This window comes from Antechinus flavipes, chromosome 2, assembly GCF_016432865.1.
Source record: "Antechinus flavipes isolate AdamAnt ecotype Samford, QLD, Australia chromosome 2, AdamAnt_v2, whole genome shotgun sequence".
In the NCBI taxonomy this organism is placed as follows: domain Eukaryota; kingdom Metazoa; phylum Chordata; class Mammalia; order Dasyuromorphia; family Dasyuridae; genus Antechinus; species Antechinus flavipes.
The window spans coordinates 410,330,183-410,348,641 of NC_067399.1; the positions used below are offsets into that span (position 1 = coordinate 410,330,183).

An 18,459-nucleotide genomic window follows, 5' to 3' on the forward strand; every position below is an offset into this window, starting at 1 on the left:
AATTAACTGTGTTATATAATATGAACATCATTTAATTATTCAAGCTGTAAGGAAAGCTCTAGAAGAAATGCTTTCTAAATCCAATTAAGACCCTTAACAATCATATAAAATCTAATTCAAAATAAAAAAGACTGTCAAGCTGCTCTAAATATTGTGGATTAGATTATTCCAGATTTTCAAATTAAAGTATTCAACAGAGTATTTAAAACTATAAATAATACTTTTTAAAAACATTTTACAGCCTCTTAAAAATTGTAAGTCTTTTTTTCTATAAGTTTTCCATTTTAGGACAAATGGTAAAATGGAAAGGCACACATGGCTAAGTGCTTAATATAGGTCAAATTTCCTTCAGCTCTACTTGTAACATAAGATGAAACATACCCTTGGGGTTTCTGTTGTTCCTAAGCTATCTTGTACTTCAATAAGTATTTGTCTACTAATAAAGCCCACATACAGAGAGGGAAGGTTTATATGGCTAAGAGAAACACTTTGTATCAAAGTTAAAAGTAAAAGCCTAGAAGTGAAAGGCAAGGCAAAGAAAAGGAATGATGCACTCATTAGAAAATGAAAAAGAATGAAGTAAATTAAAATTGGTTAAGTAGTATAATGCTACATCAAATTAAAAAGAAAAAAGGTTTGTGTAAAATACCTATGTAATCTTCCAACTAACCCAATTATTTAAAATTTAATATTCATTCTTTCCATCTGATTATTTAAAAAACAGGTAAGTCTTAGTGCTACCTTGTAAAAAGAGAGAAGAGGGAAAAAATCAATAGATGGAATATAATTATTTCCAAAAAGTTCTACCATTTCCCCTCCTCAGATTTTGTTACTAACAACCCTAAAAAAGGACTCTATTTCTGGCTATCTGACCTCCACTCCACCCCTAGCCCATTATTGTCAGTACAACACTGTTACTTTTGGAGACAGTTTGTAACATTTGAAATGCACTTACTAATATAATGTGGAAACAAAAAAATACAATAAATCAGCCAAAAAAGACTATTCTGTACCTTTAAAAACCACAGATGTATGTTCCTGATTCAAATTCTTAAGTGGTATTGATGGTAAGGTACTGGTATGTTCAAATTGCTCATTAGCCTCAGATCCAATCATATTTAGACCTGGATCTAGTTTCCTCTAGTTCCTGTTTAGATCAATTTGTCCATGATGAACTGATTGTCTTTATAGGCTTCATTCCAATTAAAACATTTTTTTCCAGTTAACATAATTTTCTTTTAAAGCATTAAACTTATTATTAGGAAAGGACTGAAGAGGTTAGTAATCAACTCAAGGTTCAAAAACAAGGTGGGAAGAGATTGGTTCTTCAGACTTCCCAAAGATAATAGATCACATTTCTCCCTTCCGAAAATAACAGAAAGATCAACAGAAGCCAAAAGGAACATGTTAAAAAAACATGTTCCTCCCAAAATTCATTTTTCTTAAGAAAAAGTATAAACAGTAAAGCCAACCAGGTTAAAAAGCAGTACTGCATATTGAAACCTTGTTTAAAAATATTCTCCCAAGATTTATTCACTAACAAGAAATTTTCTACAAACTGCCTCATGTAGAAGCATTAAAAATTAATGATAAACTATATCACAAAATTAGTTAAAGACAATCTGACTTGAATATGTACCTTTTCTTGAATAAGGAAGGTTGCATTTATGCTAGACATATTTAAACCAAGTATTTGCACTGGGCCAAAGACTATCTTACTTTTATTTTCTACTTAAAACTAAAGAGTTCTAGAATTACAATGACCCAATTTCATAAATTATATTTACAAATAATTTCAAAATAAGTTATATGCAGAACAAAAAGAAAACCACTAACTCAGAATGTTATTCAGACCTATTTCCCAAGGAGACTAGGTAGAGTCATAATCTAAGAACTGTGCCTGAAATCAGGAGGAACAGAATTCCAATTCAGCCTTAGACATTTAATTTGCTATGACCCTTAGGCAAGTCACTGTCTGCCTCAGCTTCAACTGTAAAAAGGATAGTAGCATCTGCCTCTTAAGATTGTAGTGAGGATCAAGTGAGATAATGCTCAACAGTGCCCAGAACACTATATAACTGCTTGCTATTTTGATTATCATTATTATGATTGTGTACTATATTTACTTATATTATTATAATACTATAATATAGTACTCTATTATAAATATAGTAATATTATAGCATCATTATATAATAGTACTATTATTACTTAGTACTATTAAAAAAGGCATTCTGGTTAGCAAAAACTTCTATTAATAATAAACTTTGGTTGACTGTTAAAGCCAGAAAGGATAATATATATGAAGTTCTTTGTAAATCATATACACACACACACACACATAGGCTATTAATATTATTATTATTATTTAGTGGACTACTAGTGTAAGATCAGCATTCAAACAACGAATGTGTTAATTAAAACCAAAGCACAAATCTGAGCACCAAATTGATAACCAGGCATTGTGTAAGAGATTTGGAAGAATACAAAGCATAAAAACAAGTCGCTGCCCTTAGGGAGCTTGTGGGAAGAGGCATGTGGGGTAGACAGATATTCTTTAAGAGATTAGCAACAATTAAGTAAATTATCTACTAAATGCACAGTGAATGTTAAAAATAATAACTATAATTCAGAGTGGGACATATTAAACTATAAGCAAAAATACTAAGAATAAGGTTTAGGTGTCCCTAAAAATGATCTCCCTCTTTCTAATACTAAGCTTTCAAAAAACACAGGGGAAAAAATATTAATTGTAATCACTATTATCATACAATCTACCTGCCTAAAAAATTGGGGGTTAGACTAAGGAGATGGGAACCTTCCAATTTTTACTCCATAAGCTCCTAGTTATATATGCAATGATCCAGTTAGTTAATTTCCTAAGAAATGTTTTACATGATTTATTGCCTTCCTAAAAAGTAGGGGGTAGAGGGAGAGCCACAGACAATTTGGAGCTTAAAATTTTTTTAACTCAAGTATAATTTCTTGAGAAGATTTTTCTTCCAGCCTATTCAAGGTGAGGGACCTCTCACAAAACTAGCCTATATTCATTCAAGTTCATTCAAGAACTCAACTACAAAGTTGTGTCCCATACATATACCAAAAAAAGCATCCTTTAAAGTAAGGGAACATAGCAACTGGAGGGGAGTGTCCATGAATAGGTTTCATGAGTCTAAGAACTTGGATGGGAAGAAAAGGTTACATATATTCATTTTCATTCACCTTTGGTATTTACCATTTCATTAAATTATCAATTAAAATTTAAAAAGAAAAGGTTCATAGGTTTTTGCCACATGGCAACGGGAGTATGTGACACAAAAACTTTTAAGAACCTCTGCCTTTGGGGCAAATCTATTTAATCATGGAAAGTTATTTTAAAGCAGAAAGCTTTCTTCTAATTACCCCATCACAGGAATCACAGGTAGGTAGATAGTTGATGATGGACAGAACTCATTTGAAGATAGTGAAAAAACTTGACTGATTTAAAGCTCTCAAACATGTGGTTTCAGAACAATCCTTTAAAGAAAATAGGATAGGCTAGGAAATGAAATAAAAACAGTAACAATTTAAATGTTTGGTTTTTTAATCAATTAGCATTTATTAAGAATTTACTATGTACCAGGGCTGTGTTAAAAACACTAAGGGAAAAATAGAGCCTTAAAAAAAATTCTATTAGTCTTTCTTAAATTAAAATATGGCTATCTATACCATCCAAAGTGTTCCATTCCATATTTCCTGCTATTTTCAATTGTGACTTCTTCCATAATATGTTTTAGGTTAATAAAACATGATTACATTCTTTTAAGAGAGAAAACACTAATTCAGAAGAGAATAACATTGTTAACCAGACACCTGAAAGTTCTTTCATAAAATGAACACTTCCATCAAAGGACTTTCTCATTAAAAACTATAAACTTTTACGAGAGTTTTCAAATGCTTGGGTCAGAATACCATTTAAGTTCTATCTGTGAATTTTTAGTTACCAATAACTAATTTAGTTTTTCATTTTAGTTTAAATCTACTAAAATAATGTTAGTCAGTTCAGCAAGAGATGCTTGGATTAGTATGCCTAGTATTAAAAGGATCAAAATATTTCATAGCAAATAGAAAATAAATCATGATTTATTTTTTCAAACTAATTATTTTATATATTTCCATTTAACTTCAAAGTATCCACTTTTTAGTTTCTATTACCAATGAAATGCATAGGTTCTTTGAAAAACTAAGAACCAAACAGAGATTAGTCACCAAATACTGAGGTGATCAAATCTCTCCTCAGACAATGACAGACACATAGAGCGAATTAACTTGTCTACTGGGTGACTAAGCTGACTTTAATGGTCAAGGAAGCATTTATTCTATCCTTGGAATTATTTTAATTGGAGATGCAGGAGTATGAAAGGGGAAGAGAAGGATTATAATTCCTAGAAATGTTAATAACTCCAGACTATGAGACTTTTTTTTAAAAGAAGTTACTTTTAGATAGATCTGCCATTTCTACAAAGTACCAATAACTCTCACAACCAAAAATGAAGTTGTCTAAACCAAGGTACATGTAAGTGTATTAAAAGAATGGTAAAGTGAAAACTATAGACTAAGAAAAACTGTACTTGAGAAAATCATTCCCCAGATAAATTAAATACCATTTTGAATGTTTATCTCATTGGTATACGCACTCCTACTCACTCTGCAGTACAGATTGCAACTCACCTACTTCTAAAATAAGATCTGCATCCTAAATGTTTATACCTTTTTGTACTTTCAAATATCCCCCCAAAATTCAAAGGACTAGGATTTAAAACATTTAGGTTACTCAATTATTCTTGCAATTGATAACCTAAAATATGTCCCCCTGAACATCATTTCTATTTGAGGTTTCAGTAAGGATTATGAATTTACCCATTTCTTTTACAAATAGGTCACTGGAACAAAGCTTTAAGACTTGCAATGTATACATCAAAAAAAAAAAAAAAAAAAAAAGAGAAATGTAGTTGACTTTTAAATGTTTTAAAGAAAATAATCCACTTCATAAATATTAATACTAAGTAAACTTTAAAAAATTCTTACATTGTTCAATTTTATAAATTGTCTGCCACATTAATAATATGTGTACATATTTTTAAAAATAATTTTGTTGATGTAATCTGTCTCAAGAAACAGCATTGTGTGTAGGGTAGAGAACTGGCCTTGGAGCTAGTGTTCACTGTACAGCCTCAGATATTTAACTAGCTGTATTACTCTAGACAAGACATTATGCTCTCAAATAGTTTCAGACAACTCTCAGATCATAAAAATTATAGTTGGCAGGGGTATAAGTCTCCTCATCTCAGAGTTCTCTATATTCACTATCTTAAGTCCAATTCCTATCACTAGTCTTAAACACTGTTGGGATGAATAACATTACAATACAAATGTTCTTCTGTAAAATGAATAGGAAATCTGGCTGGACTGAATCTGGAAAGGTGTACATTGTTTTCTACTGATTTCAAAACTGTCTGCCAGGGCAAAAAATCTGTCTCTCTTTTAATATAAAAATTATCCCTGTGGTGACTCAATTGTGGAATACATCCAATTAATACAAACAATTCAAAAAAGCAATGGAAGATCCATTGTAGGCACACTCAAGAGCTCAAAATTCACTATGACAAATTTGCACGCAATAAACTTTTTATAAGATATTATACAGGATATGTATTAAAGAAAAAAAAAAGATGGGCCAAGGCCAAGATTTGACAACAAATAAATAAATGGGATACAATGGTACTTCTAAGATACTAAAAGAACTAGAAAGTCTCAAACATACTGAGTTAATAAGACACTTTATGGAAGATGTATGGGAAAACTAATAAAAATCAGACAGTATAAGAAATTTCAATTTCCTTTATTAAAAGTAGTGTTCAACCAAAATTTTGAAATGTCCATACTTCAAATTCTCTTCTGTGGATGGACTACATATAAACTCCAAAAAGCTTGGTGTTTTTAGTTTTTTAATGAAATTAATCTAATCATTTTACTTTTATAAAATGTTCAAAGTAATGAGAATGAACAGAAATTACCATCCTACAGTTTTCTATTACATCACATTAGGGGGTAAATGCCTCTGAGTAAGGAAGAACTAGGTTCTTAATTCCTTCCCTCTGACATACAGGCTATGTGACTCTAGACAATATAGAATGTTTCCAGTGTACCAAGGCAGTTTTCTATGACTAAAAGTTGTAGAAAGGTGCTGGCTAACCAGCACTGGTAGAAAAGGAGGTAGATATACCAATTAAATTATAGGTTTAGATACCCCTCTCCCCCAAAAAACCTTGTTTCTCTCTCTCTCACTTTCACACAAACACAAACATATACACACAGAGTGTCTTACATTTAGAGCTGGAAGGGACCTTAATAGATGTTCTACTTCAGATGCTTTCATGTTAAGAATGAAGAACTTGAGTCTCACAAAAGTGAAGTGACTTCCACAAAGTCATACAGGCATTCAGGGGCAAAATCAAGATTTTGTAAAAGCATGTTTTGATTCTAAAGCCAGCACTCTTCCCATTGTACTGTGCCTAGCACAATAAAATATCATTAGTTATTTTTTTTTAAGTAAGATTTTAAAAATACTGTTAAAATTTCAAAAATTCATCTCATGCAAGGACCTTGCAACTTTTGTGTTTTGCCTCCAACAAAACATAAATGGTTACAGGTAATAAAAAAATAGTAGCATCCATAGTACAAAATTACTACATGCTCAATGGGAGTAGAGCATTCAGTGATTTTCAATGTATTTTAGCTGCGGGTCCTAAAACTATTTTTGAACAAGAAAATGTTCTGGATGTGACTATATTTTACTCCAGAAAACAACTTAGGAATTTAAAATCTGGATGCAAAATAGACAGTAATTTTAAAAAGGTTTTAAAGGGTTTAAAATAAAACCCATCGATAAAATTCAAGCAAACTAAGGTCCATGTTCTCAACCTTCGTGTTGCCTTAGTTTACACTACGGATACTACTACTCACTGCTTCACCAGACTGGCTGCATATAATTCCCACCAAAAGTAAGGCTAGTGCACCATGGTCTCTGCAAAAAAAAAAAAATCATATCTTGATTTGTTATTTCGAAATATATATAATCTAACAAACTTATTCAAAATGAGTTTGCTACAAATTATATCTAAAAATATCTACAATATCAATGGTTCTTTAAAATACAAATCCTCTCATTTGTTTTCTAGGAGAAGGGATGGGGGAAAGGAAGGGAAAAAAATTTGGAACATAAACTCTTACAACTAAGTGTTGAAACTATATTTGCATGTTATTTTAAAAACGAAAAGCTATTATTAAAAATTAAAAGAAACACACAAAATAATTTAAATACAAAACCTACACATTAAAATATCAACTTTCCCAAAAGGTAGAAATTTTTATCTCATTTAAAGTATATAGAATTAAGACTCTTTAGACAGGAACTGCATAGTTTATGCCAGGTGAAAAAAAAATTTATTTAAAAAGTTGAAAGAGAACTTGCTGATTATCTAGGTAAGCCATTTATCAAAAAGGAGGAAAATAAGGTTCATATAAATTATGACTTACTCCAAAATCAAACAACTGTATTAATTACACAACCAAAACTATAACCCAAATTTCTGGCTACCAGGCCATTGCTCTACCACACCTGTTACTGTGAAACACACATGTACACATGCTAAGTTTTAATTTTAAGTGTTGTTACTTGTTCTGTTGTAGAGTTCACTACTATGAAAATTGTTTCCTCATATAAATTCAGAAAATTATTGCTATAAAAGTAACCTAGGATCATGTAAGTATAAGTTTTTAAGTTTTAAAGGATACATATTAGCAACATTCTTTTTTTTACAGAATAAACAACTTGTTTTGACTTCAAAGGTGGTACCCACATTTAAACATTTTATTTTCAGCTTTTTAATGGCTGATTAAACCTCACTGCATTAATAATTCCAACAGGGAGAGAAAGGTAAAGACACAAGTGTCCATGAAAAATGAAACATTATAACAAGTACTTTCTCTTCCCATCCCCTTATAAAAAAGGATAAACATAAAATAGCTTACATGATATTAGTCAATTTGGCATATTCAGATTGAATTCAGGTTGACTCAGTGAGAACTTATAAAAAATGAGGCAGCCATTGGTTTTGGAAGATTAAAAGAGAAAAACAGAAATATTTACAATTCAATAAAATCTGATGCTTTTACTCATTGGATGAACTCAAGGCATTTCTTTTATTGTTCTTCAATTAAAACCAAAATCTGTTCCCTAATATTTGGCATTTAATGCCATGGCAAAATGGAACAGATAGGTCTGACTCTGCAGCTCATGCCTAATCTATACATGGAGGAAGGAACATCAGTGGAATCCTTGGGTTTTGTATAGTTCTGAGCTTCAGAAGGGCTAAAAAGAATAGCTCTTCATACTAAGTCCAGTACCCATATGATAAGACTACCCCAAGGAGCAACTAGTGGCTATCCAAACAGATAGGGAAAAGATACTTTTGGCCTAAGTGAGACAAAAAGATTCAGCCTCTTCCCCCAGGTTCCCCCAAAAAACAAGTGACACATTGTCATCATTTCACTTCTCAATAAACTTCCCTTTGCTTTATTTCCTATTTTAAAGAGACCATCAATTAAATTTGGAAAATGTAAGATATCTTTATGCCTGTTACTTTATGGTTGTTTTGAATAGAAGCCCAATTATTGTTTTTAAATTTGACTAGAAGTTTATATTGTCTTTGTGGGAAGTAAAGCAAAATAACTCACTAACATAATAGCTGTAGTCACAGATGGCTATGTATAAAAATGCTAAAGGATTTAAGTATTTTTAAAATCAATTAAAAAACTTTTCAAATTGATTTTTTAAACGAGGCAGCTCATCTTGCAAAATTAAGGGTTTCATTCCTCACTCTGACCTTTTAGCTTCTTTCAAGGCTTAGCTCAAGTACATTGTCACAGTTCTAGATCACCATATCAACGTTATTCTCCCTTTTAAGTTATCCTTTATATCTCCTTATCTATATACTTGATGCCCTCCCCTCAATAGAATTTAAACTAAGATTATTCTGTACACCTAAACACAGCTCAAATACTACAATCTATTGACTTTTGTTACCAAAAAAGTGTCCTCCACCCCACTTATTTCGTAAATATTTTACATTTATTTATCCATGGGGTTCCCTCCTTATCTGAAGATAAAGATTGTTTTGTTAGTCTTTATTTCCTCACTACAGTCTGTAACACCAACCTTGGTAAACAGGTTCTTACTGATTGCCTATTGGATTGGTTCTGCTCTCTTAGTGGGGTTCCATCAAGATCCATTCAATTTTCATTTATCAAATATCTACTTTGTCCAAGGTGCTGAATGTTTACAAAATTTCTTACATTAATTATGTCATTTCCTTACCACTGACCTCCATCAGCAAACCAAGTCTTCTGGAGGCAGTAACTCAATCTTCTAAACCTTTGGCACCAAGTAGATATTCCAGATATTATTGAATGAATAAATTTGAAAATGTAGTTAGCTCAACTGCAAAATGTTGGGGTTTTTTTGATCAATGTTTCCTGTTAAGATTTACTCATTAGTCTCAAAAAGAAGAACAGTAAACTGCAAAAGGTCAAAGTGAAAGAAAGTGAATTCTCCCAGCTATATACTCAACCAATTAAAAAAAAAACACTAATATATTACTCTGATATTTTAAAAAGACTAAACCAAAACAATCACTATCACTTCAGGTTTGGTAACACATGGATCCTATTTACAGGAGCAACTTACCTTTTTGTACCTTCCTTTTGCAGATATTAAGTCCAGAGTCTCATAATCATTGGTCCTCTGTTCTGTTTGATTCAATAGCATACATACTGCTGAATGATTTCTACTTCAAAACCTATTAAATGAATCTGTAACAATTCCAGTCTTTTTTTCTACTATACCCACTTTTCAATACTAGAAACAAAATAAACTCACATTTTTAAAGTTCTGAAGTCACTAGAAGTCTGTAAATAATTGTAAAGCCTCTTTGTTTTTTTCCCCCTAAAAGCTAATGTTTTCTTTTCATAATATTTTCAAGAACACAATGTAGGTCTATTTTTAAAATGCAGCATATTTGAGGATTTTGTGGGTGAAAGGATTTTTGGTAGAAGAGATAGAGAAATGGTCAATCTAATGATAAGGGACAAACTAACGAGCCATTTAGAAGAAGGTGAGATACCATCAGCAGAAGGTATGCTGTTAAAAGAAACAGAATGGAGAGCCATGAATGAGAGGCTCTGCACTTCAGATCTGCAAAAGAAGGGAATAAGAAAGTTAACACTGAACTTAAAAACATATCACCTATGTTCACCTTAATATGTACTTAATTTAGATATACAAACAGTAAATTAGAAGCTCTGGTTAATTAGGTTTTGCTGAAGTTATGAGTCCAAAAATTTCAATCTTCCAGTTTTAAAATAAGTATCCTAAACAATCTTCAACACTCATAGTCAATTACCATGATTACTCCACTCCTCTCTCCTTCGATTTCAAACACTTATACAACTATGTGCTGCACAATGTGAGATGATGATAGAGGCAACAAGGGTTTAACAAGGTCCCTGCCCTCATGGAAATTAACAAGCTAGTTTTTTTAGAAGCCCCACAGAAATCTTATATCCGTTAAGTCTTTTTTTCTTAAATATTTCGTAAGGTATAGCCATCATTTAAATTTTTTCTTTGGAGTCAAATTAAAGGAAAAATGTTTACGAAAACGTTAGATCTGTATCATAAATACACACGTGGATAATTCTTTTCCTTGTAGTTAGATGTAGCCTAACAGAGTCTAAAAGCACCTTTTTAAACTTAAGAATCCCTCAAGGTTCATCAAGCTTTAATGAGGTTCCTTCCCCACTAAAATCTCGAACCTATTAAATGAATTTTATCCTCTGTTGTCTAAATAATTTAAGGTTGGTGAGGGAAGAGAATTGGTTTTGCTACTGTCTATGGAATCACCTCAACTGCATTATAATTATACCAACGATAACCCCACCCAAAGGTCCTCCCAAGACCATCTAAATGAGGATACTTCACAACTTCACTCCCTCTAGAGATGCACTATCCCTCTTCCAAGGGCAAGATGCCATACCTGTCCCATTCCAGATGCCTCTAAGAAAGAAGAAATGGGGGAAGGAATGTTTCCTGAGGCCCTCCTGATGAACGGGGATGGGGGGAGGTTAAAGTGGCTTTGTGGACCAGCTTCCCCACTATCCAGCCCACCTCCCCCCACCCCCAAAATCCTAGTACCCCACCTCCCGCGGTCCATCCAGCCATTCCCCAGATGTGGTGTGAAAATGGCCAGAAAGGAGATCTTATCCGTTTATCCCTGGCGAGATTGTGGGCCCGGGGGCCAGAGGGAAGCCAGAGGTTGGGGGGCTCCTCCCTCCTCCCTTCCCTCAGAGCATCTCCCTCTCGGGCGTACTCTCATAGCCAGCCTCCCTCCCCGGCGCTCGAAGCACGTTGCCCCAGGGCCGGCCCAGAGTAGCTCCTGCAGCCGCATGGACAGAGAAGGGGGCGGGAGGCGGATCCGCCGCGGGGGTCCCCTACCCGGGAGCGGTACCTTTTAGACAGATCCATGAGGACCCCCGAGAAAAGCTTCTCCCCGAGGCGGAAGGACACCACGAGCGCGTCCTCGATGATGTGGTCCAGGGTGACCCGCACCTCCGAGCCCGGGATCAGCTGAGCCACAGCCGAGTCCCCGCCCGCCGGCGGGAGCAGCGCCGGAGCCACTGGCTGAGACTGGGGCTGAGGCGGCGGCGGTGGCTCCTCGGGAGCCGGTTCTTTCCCTTCCTCCGGCGGCGGCGTTAAGGGCTCGGGTGCCCGTGGGGCTATTGTCGCCTCCTCCTCCTCTTTCGGTTCTCTCTCCTCAAAGCGAGCGGGAGGTTTCTCTTCGGGCTCGAGCCTCTGAGAGTCGGGCTCCAGCCGAGGCTCGGGTTCGGGGCCCGCCACCCCGGGACTCCGGGCGGGCTCCCCCGGCGGCGGTGGCAGTGGCTCATCGGCCTGAGGGGCGGGCTTGCCGTCCGCCTCATCAAGAACCAAGGCTTCAGTGGCGGTCACAGGCAGAGGATCGGTGCCGGTTTCGGCGCCCGCCTCGCTGCCGGGGATGGGCTCCATCTCTGGCTCGGCCTCGCCGGCGCCCCCCTCCCCCGGGGACGCTGCAGTCGCTGCCGCCTCCGCAGCCACGGCCGCCATTTTCTTTCTGGCTTCTCCTCCTCCGACTCGGGCAGCGGCGACGGCGGCGGCGGCGGCGGCAGCGCTAGGTTCCAGGGCCTTCCCCTCCCTCCTTCAGAGAACCCCTTCCCGCCCCTTTTCTTCTCCGTTCATCTATGCCGCTGCTTCACTGGCTGCCTTTCACACCCCGCCCACAGGTAGAGGGACCAATTGGCCGGATTGGATGCCCATCACTTTATCGAGTCTCCACCCAGAGCGGGAACTTCTCATTGGCCGGTCGAGTTGTCAAACGTTGAGGGTTAAGCGATGGAGTGGGAAGGCGGGCTCAAAACGGGAAAAGAAGAGTAGAGGAAAGAAGCTAAGCTTGGGGCTGGAGGGGCTGCCAAGTTTTCTATTGGCTGGTAGAGAAATTAAGGGTCTTGTGGTTTGCCGCTGTGTCTGTCCATTTCTCTCTTTGACTCCAAAGAAGAGAATCACATGGTTTGCCAATCATTTCAGAGGCAGTGGATGGAGGAGCAAGAGAACAAGGTAGGGTAGGGACGCAGAGGAAGAGCGGTTCCCATGATGCACTGCGCCACACCCTTAGAATAAATGTTATTTCTAGGCATGAATCTGTCTGGCTTCCATTTGGGGCACTATGTGCTTGTTTGGGGAGTGCACCACAGTTTGGTAATCTAGGACCAAGAAGAATTCTTTAAAAAGGATTATCTTCATATCTTCATCTTCCTTATCAGTACAAAAAAAAAGTGGGTTTGTTTTTTGTTGTTTGCAATATCTTTGAGGGCAGAGCTGCCATACAGTGAACTGGATAGATATTGATGTTCCTGGGTTTTTCCGAAATTAAGGGACTGTGCCTTGGAACCCCAGCTTCAACTTCCAAGTATTCTTTGGATTTGGTCATTTTTTTCTCTTTATAAGTTTACAGCACAGTGGAAACCAAAGTCTCCTTACTTGAATCCCAGCCCTTCTCCCATCAAGTGTATACAATTTATATTCTTCTCCTCTGTACTCACTTGTTCTAAACTCCCTTTTCTCCTTGCCTATGTTCAGTATCCTTTTCTTCCATCAATCTCCCTATCTTTCTAAAAATATCCTTTTCTTCCATCAATCTCCCTATCTTTCTAAAAATTCTATTTCAAAAGTACTTCACCTTATGTCTAAGGTGAGCAACCTCTCCCCGCCAAAAAGAGGTAGTTGAAAGAAGAAACTTTGAAGGAGTAGAGAAGAGGGAATGGAAATCATCCCCACGGAAGGAAAATAAATTCTGAATTGAAAATTTACTCGGAGCAAGCTTCATGGTTTATGTATGAGGAAAATGTCAGTACTTCTATAAGAACTCATCCTTTGGCTTGAAGACCCTGGGAAAATACTGAAAAAGATTACTACAATTAACATTCAATTTACAATTAAATTTGAAAAAATGTGAAATCATTCTGTTTCACTGTGGATACTTAATAAATTGTGTGTAAAATGTTGCCTTTCTTTAAAAATAAAGCTTTCTGATTAAATTTCTGTGCTGTCATTCAATCATGCTATATGATATCCCCTCGTGAGAAAGCACATTTTGTGGTTTGTGATGAAGATTTTACTTGTATAATTTTCCAAGTACATACAAAATCGATTAGAGAACACTCCTATTATTATGTCATTCCCAAGGACCATAACCTGTTAGAATTGGAAAAGACCTCTGAGATCATCTAGTCCAATCCTTTCATTCTATAGACGAGGAAATACAGTTCAGATAGATTGTTATATGCCCAAAGTCAACAACTATTAAATTGCAGAGCCCAGATTCAAATCTGCTTCCTCTGACTCAAAATCCAATGTCCTTTCCATCCATCATAGTTGGAATCCCAGATCCAGTATTTACTTAATATGTGACCAAGGTTAATTACTTAAACCTCTTTGAGTCCCAATTTCTTCATCTGCAAAATAGAGGTATTACTTTTGCTATATGGTCTGTAGGGTTATTTTGTAAGAAAAGCTTTGTAAATCTTAAACATGCTTTATAAATTAGAGATTATTGCTGTTATCCAACCTTATTTCCACTTTATTTCATGAATTGCATCAAGGATGAGGAATAGTATTCTGAATCTCAAAAATGGGATACCAGAAGGCCTCCAGTACATTGGATAACTGCTCTGTGGAGGTTTTTGGGGAAAAAACATAAGCAAGATTCACACAAGATGGGAAGACATTGATTGATTACTATCTGTATTGCATTGAAGGTGGTACCCACATAAATGAGGTCACAGATCTGTTGAAGTAAGTACTATTTTCAATCTACATACCAGACAAATCCATAAAATCTCTTCACAATCCTTTATGTAGGCTATTATTCTAACCTCTGTGTTTTTGCTCTTGCTGTTCCCCCTTTCCTGAGATTGCTTTTCACTTCAGCTTTATTTTATTCCTAAAGACCTATATAAAGTTTTAAAGAAACTCCATGAAATCTATCTTAGCTCTTTCAATTTGTGTAATTCTCTGAACTTTCCTAACATTTCAGTCAGTAATACTCAGGTTAACCTTTTTATGTTCTTTAATTGTTTATGTTTTGGAGACTGGTTATAGTTTAATTATATTGCAAGCTCCTTTAGAGAGGAGGATCTTATTTTTTATTTTCTTTTTAACTTTTGCCTTCTGTACAGTTGTGGGCACATAGCAAATATTCACTAAATATTCATTTACTTATTATAGAAGGTGCCTTACACTACCTTTTGGAAAGACACCTAAGTATGTCAGAGGCTCTGACCCAAAGCTCTGAGCAACAAATGCTTGTCTTAGTTAAAGAGTTGTAAATATTTCTGGAGTTAGTTTCATAAATTGGAAAAGAGACATATTGTGATATAGTGGAAAATCTTCTAAATAAAACACTCAAAGTTCTTGTTTCTTGATTCTGTTACTAACTTGTTTTATATAATCTGGGGGAAAAAATATTTAACTTCTGTTAGCTTTAGTTTGCTTATTTGTAAAATAAGGACCAAAATCTACTTTACAAGATGATGCTTAAAAATGTTTTGTAAATTCTAAAGTAGTACATAAATTTATTTTAACATGGTTGTGTTCTGAATTTCAGAACACAAATATTTTGTAAAATGTACCTATAGAATAGAGAACTTGCAAATTGTAGCACATACCTAACTGAATCAGGAATGCATCCATTTTTTTTTTAATTTGCTGAGCATTTCATATATTCCCCACCCAATACCATGTTCTTTCACAGCTAAGAGCAAACATAGGAATTGAATAGAAAATATTGTTTTAAATCACTTTTTCTTGTTTGTATATCAAATTTCTATTTCTTGGTCTGAATTTCTTTTCTTCTGAATTCTTTCAGAATTTTTTTTTTTTGATTCAGTGGGGATAGCTGTTAAACTGTAATGCTTCTATGAGTTGAATGTTTCCTGGGATTTGATTTGGCATGTGGTGCTCCCATTCAAAATTCACAACTTTATAAAGACTGCATTTTCTGCTCTTTTGCTTTATGACAAATTGCATTCTGTATGTGTGTGTGTGCTGAATGAAGGAAAGAAGCTACTCTTATGAGGTTTTTCAAGGACTCTAAATGATTCATGAAAAGCTTTCAGATTCAAGGAGGACAGATGCAGGAACTAGGTCTCTCTTGCTTTTTTTTTTCTTTGATAGAATGAGGAAAATTCTAGAAGATGAACCCTTCCTTAGGAAGTGGCATTTCCACTAAAACCTGGTTCCTAAGCAGCTTCAGACCACTAAACCAGAGTGGTGGATGATGTGGATGCTGAAAAAGGAAGTAAGGGGAAAATGATGCCAGTACCTACATAGTTTCTTTGTTCCAATGACCTTGAAGCAGCTCAGCAGAACTCACAGTGCTGCAAGAAAATAAACCTGAAGTGAAATGAAGGAATCTTTGGCTAGTATTAGGAACTAGAGATTATTCTTCCTGGGGCTCAATTGCCACAGTAACTTCACTTTGAAGTCTCTAAATCCTGTGTTTTTAACATCATGGAATCTCACAATTAGAAGAAACTATAGAGATAACTTAATTTTATTTATCATTCATTCCTAACAACATTAACTAGAGTTTCTTATCTTTTGGAGCTCAGAGTCCTCTGTGATTTCACTCTTGTAACATGAAAAGGAATGTAAATATGGAACTTGCGAAGACTTGAGAATTAATCAAATGAAATATCTAGAGTTTAGAATAATACAAAGCTAGCTAGTTTTACGGTCCAGATTTCCTGACTTAATGGTGCTTTAATGGTGCTTTCCTTCCCACCAACCTCCTCTTTTTAATTTTTTTTTTGACCAATTGCTGAGTTGCATTGCTTCACAGTGAGTAACAGCCAGAAACAACACTCAAATGTGCAATGGAGTAATTAAGGAATACAGCTGGTTTTGGAAGCAAAAGTATTAATCTGTTTATCAATAACTTGATCTATTTCAATGTTTTATACAAAATTTATGCTTTATTTGTCCCTAACAAATATATATTGTTGATAATGGTAATAACTAATTAATTCAAAGCTTTGGCTGGCCTGAGCTCGTCTAATGAATAGAGATGATAAAAAGTTAAATACTTCAGTGGATTCATGGGAATATTCCCTTAATATTGTAGATCAAAACACTCCATCTTCTTGTATAATCCCAGACAAAGGAAAGCAAGCAGAACCAGAAGAACAATTTATAAAATAACATTGTAACAACTATTTCTAAAAACTCTGGATTCTGATCAACCTAATGACCATCACAAAACTTATATTCTTTCTCCCTCTTTCTCTCCCGACCTCCCCCTCCATATATTTTATTTATAATATTGTTGTTGGACATATTTATATTTACGTTGTTGGACACGTACAATTTGGGAATTTGGGTTTGCTTGACAATACACATTATAACCAATTTTGTTTTTCTTTCTCAATGGCAGGGAGAAAAGGGGAGATGGTTTTTCATTGATTGAAAAAAATAAAATTTAATTTAAAAAGTACAAAACCTTTCATTCTCATCCACAGTCTATCCTTATGAGCTACTTAAGGTACTTGATATCTTTCTCCATGTCTTTTAATATTTAAGATTATAAGTCCAGTTTCCTATTATCCTTCTTACCTATTAGTTTCAGGATGATCTCTCTTGTTTCTCATCTGTTATCTCTGGCTTTTATTATTATTATTCAGTCATTTTAGTCATGTCCTATTCTTCATGACCTTATTTGGAGTTTTTTGGCAAAGATACTGGTCTGGCTAGCAGGGGTCCTCAAACTTTTTAAATAGGGGGCCAGTTCACTGTCCCTCAGACTGTTGGAGGGCCAGACTATAGTAAAACCAAAAAACTTTGTGTTGTGGGCCTTTAAATAAAGAAACTTCATAGCCCTGGGTGAGGGAGATAATCATCCTTAGTTGCAGCATATGGCCCACTGGCCGTACTTTGAGGACCCCTGTTTTGTTATTTCTTTCTCTAGCTCATTTGATAAATGAGGAAACTGAAGCAAACAGGGTGAAGTGACTTGCTCAGGGTCACATAGCTAAGAAGTATGTGAGGTCAGATTTTAACTCTTAAGTCTTCCTGACTCTAGGATCAGCGCTCTATCCACTGAGCCACCCAGGATCTTTTTATATTACTGGACAATTTCCTTTTCTGACTGTATTTCCGAAATAGTATCTTTGGGGGGAGGTGCATTTTTCCTCCTGATTATATCCTTGATTACAAGCTATAGCTTACCCATACCTACAATGAGTCTCTCCATTGTCTTTTTGACCACCTACAATTTTGATTCATTAAAGAAAGTGATCCATGATTCTCAGCATATGGCATTATTGGAAAAATGTTGGCATTAAAATACTGGGTTTTGTGTTAGGCTGTAGGTTTGGACTATTGAAAGTGTTGTGCTGAAGTACTTTGGCAACCATAGGTCAATGAAATAAATTTGGAGAAAGAGGACTTGGTTTCAAATCTTCACTCTGTTACTTCTTAGATGATGTTAGGCAAGTCATATAACTTCTCCAGGCCTTAATTTCCTCATCTTTAAAATGAAGCAGTTAGACTGGATAGCAGCCATGATATCTTTTAATTCCAAGTCCATGAACCTACTATAATCACCAGAGAAATTAAATCAATACTTTTGATTATTTTAATCTAACCTACTTTTGATTAGTATATTCAGAGCTATCAAGAGTCAAGATTAATATATTTATAAAAGATAATGGCTCCCTTTCTTTATAATTGAGGGGAAAGACACATAAGCCTCAAAATCATATTGGAAAGCACTCAGA

At 35.4% G+C, this 18,459-nt stretch overlaps 1 protein-coding gene across 8 annotated transcripts in view; it reads right to left on the bottom strand.

The window, feature by feature from the left end:
• Positions 1–13,626, bottom strand: part of PWWP2A (PWWP domain containing 2A) — a 35,936-nt gene extending 22,310 nt beyond the window's left edge. For 2 of the 8 annotated variants that reach the window (XM_051978820.1, XM_051978819.1), the window contains exon 1: positions 11,604–13,626. In XM_051978820.1, coding sequence (XP_051834780.1) covers positions 11,604–12,235 — 632 coding nt within the window. In that variant the 5' untranslated portion in view covers positions 12,236–13,626. Of the gene's footprint in view, positions 1–6,367; positions 6,606–7,005; positions 7,024–11,603 lie in introns of those variants that run through there. The other 6 variants (XM_051978821.1, XM_051978823.1, XM_051978822.1 and 3 more) reach the window with 6 other exon arrangements.
• Positions 13,627–18,459: the final 4,833 nt, after the last annotated feature.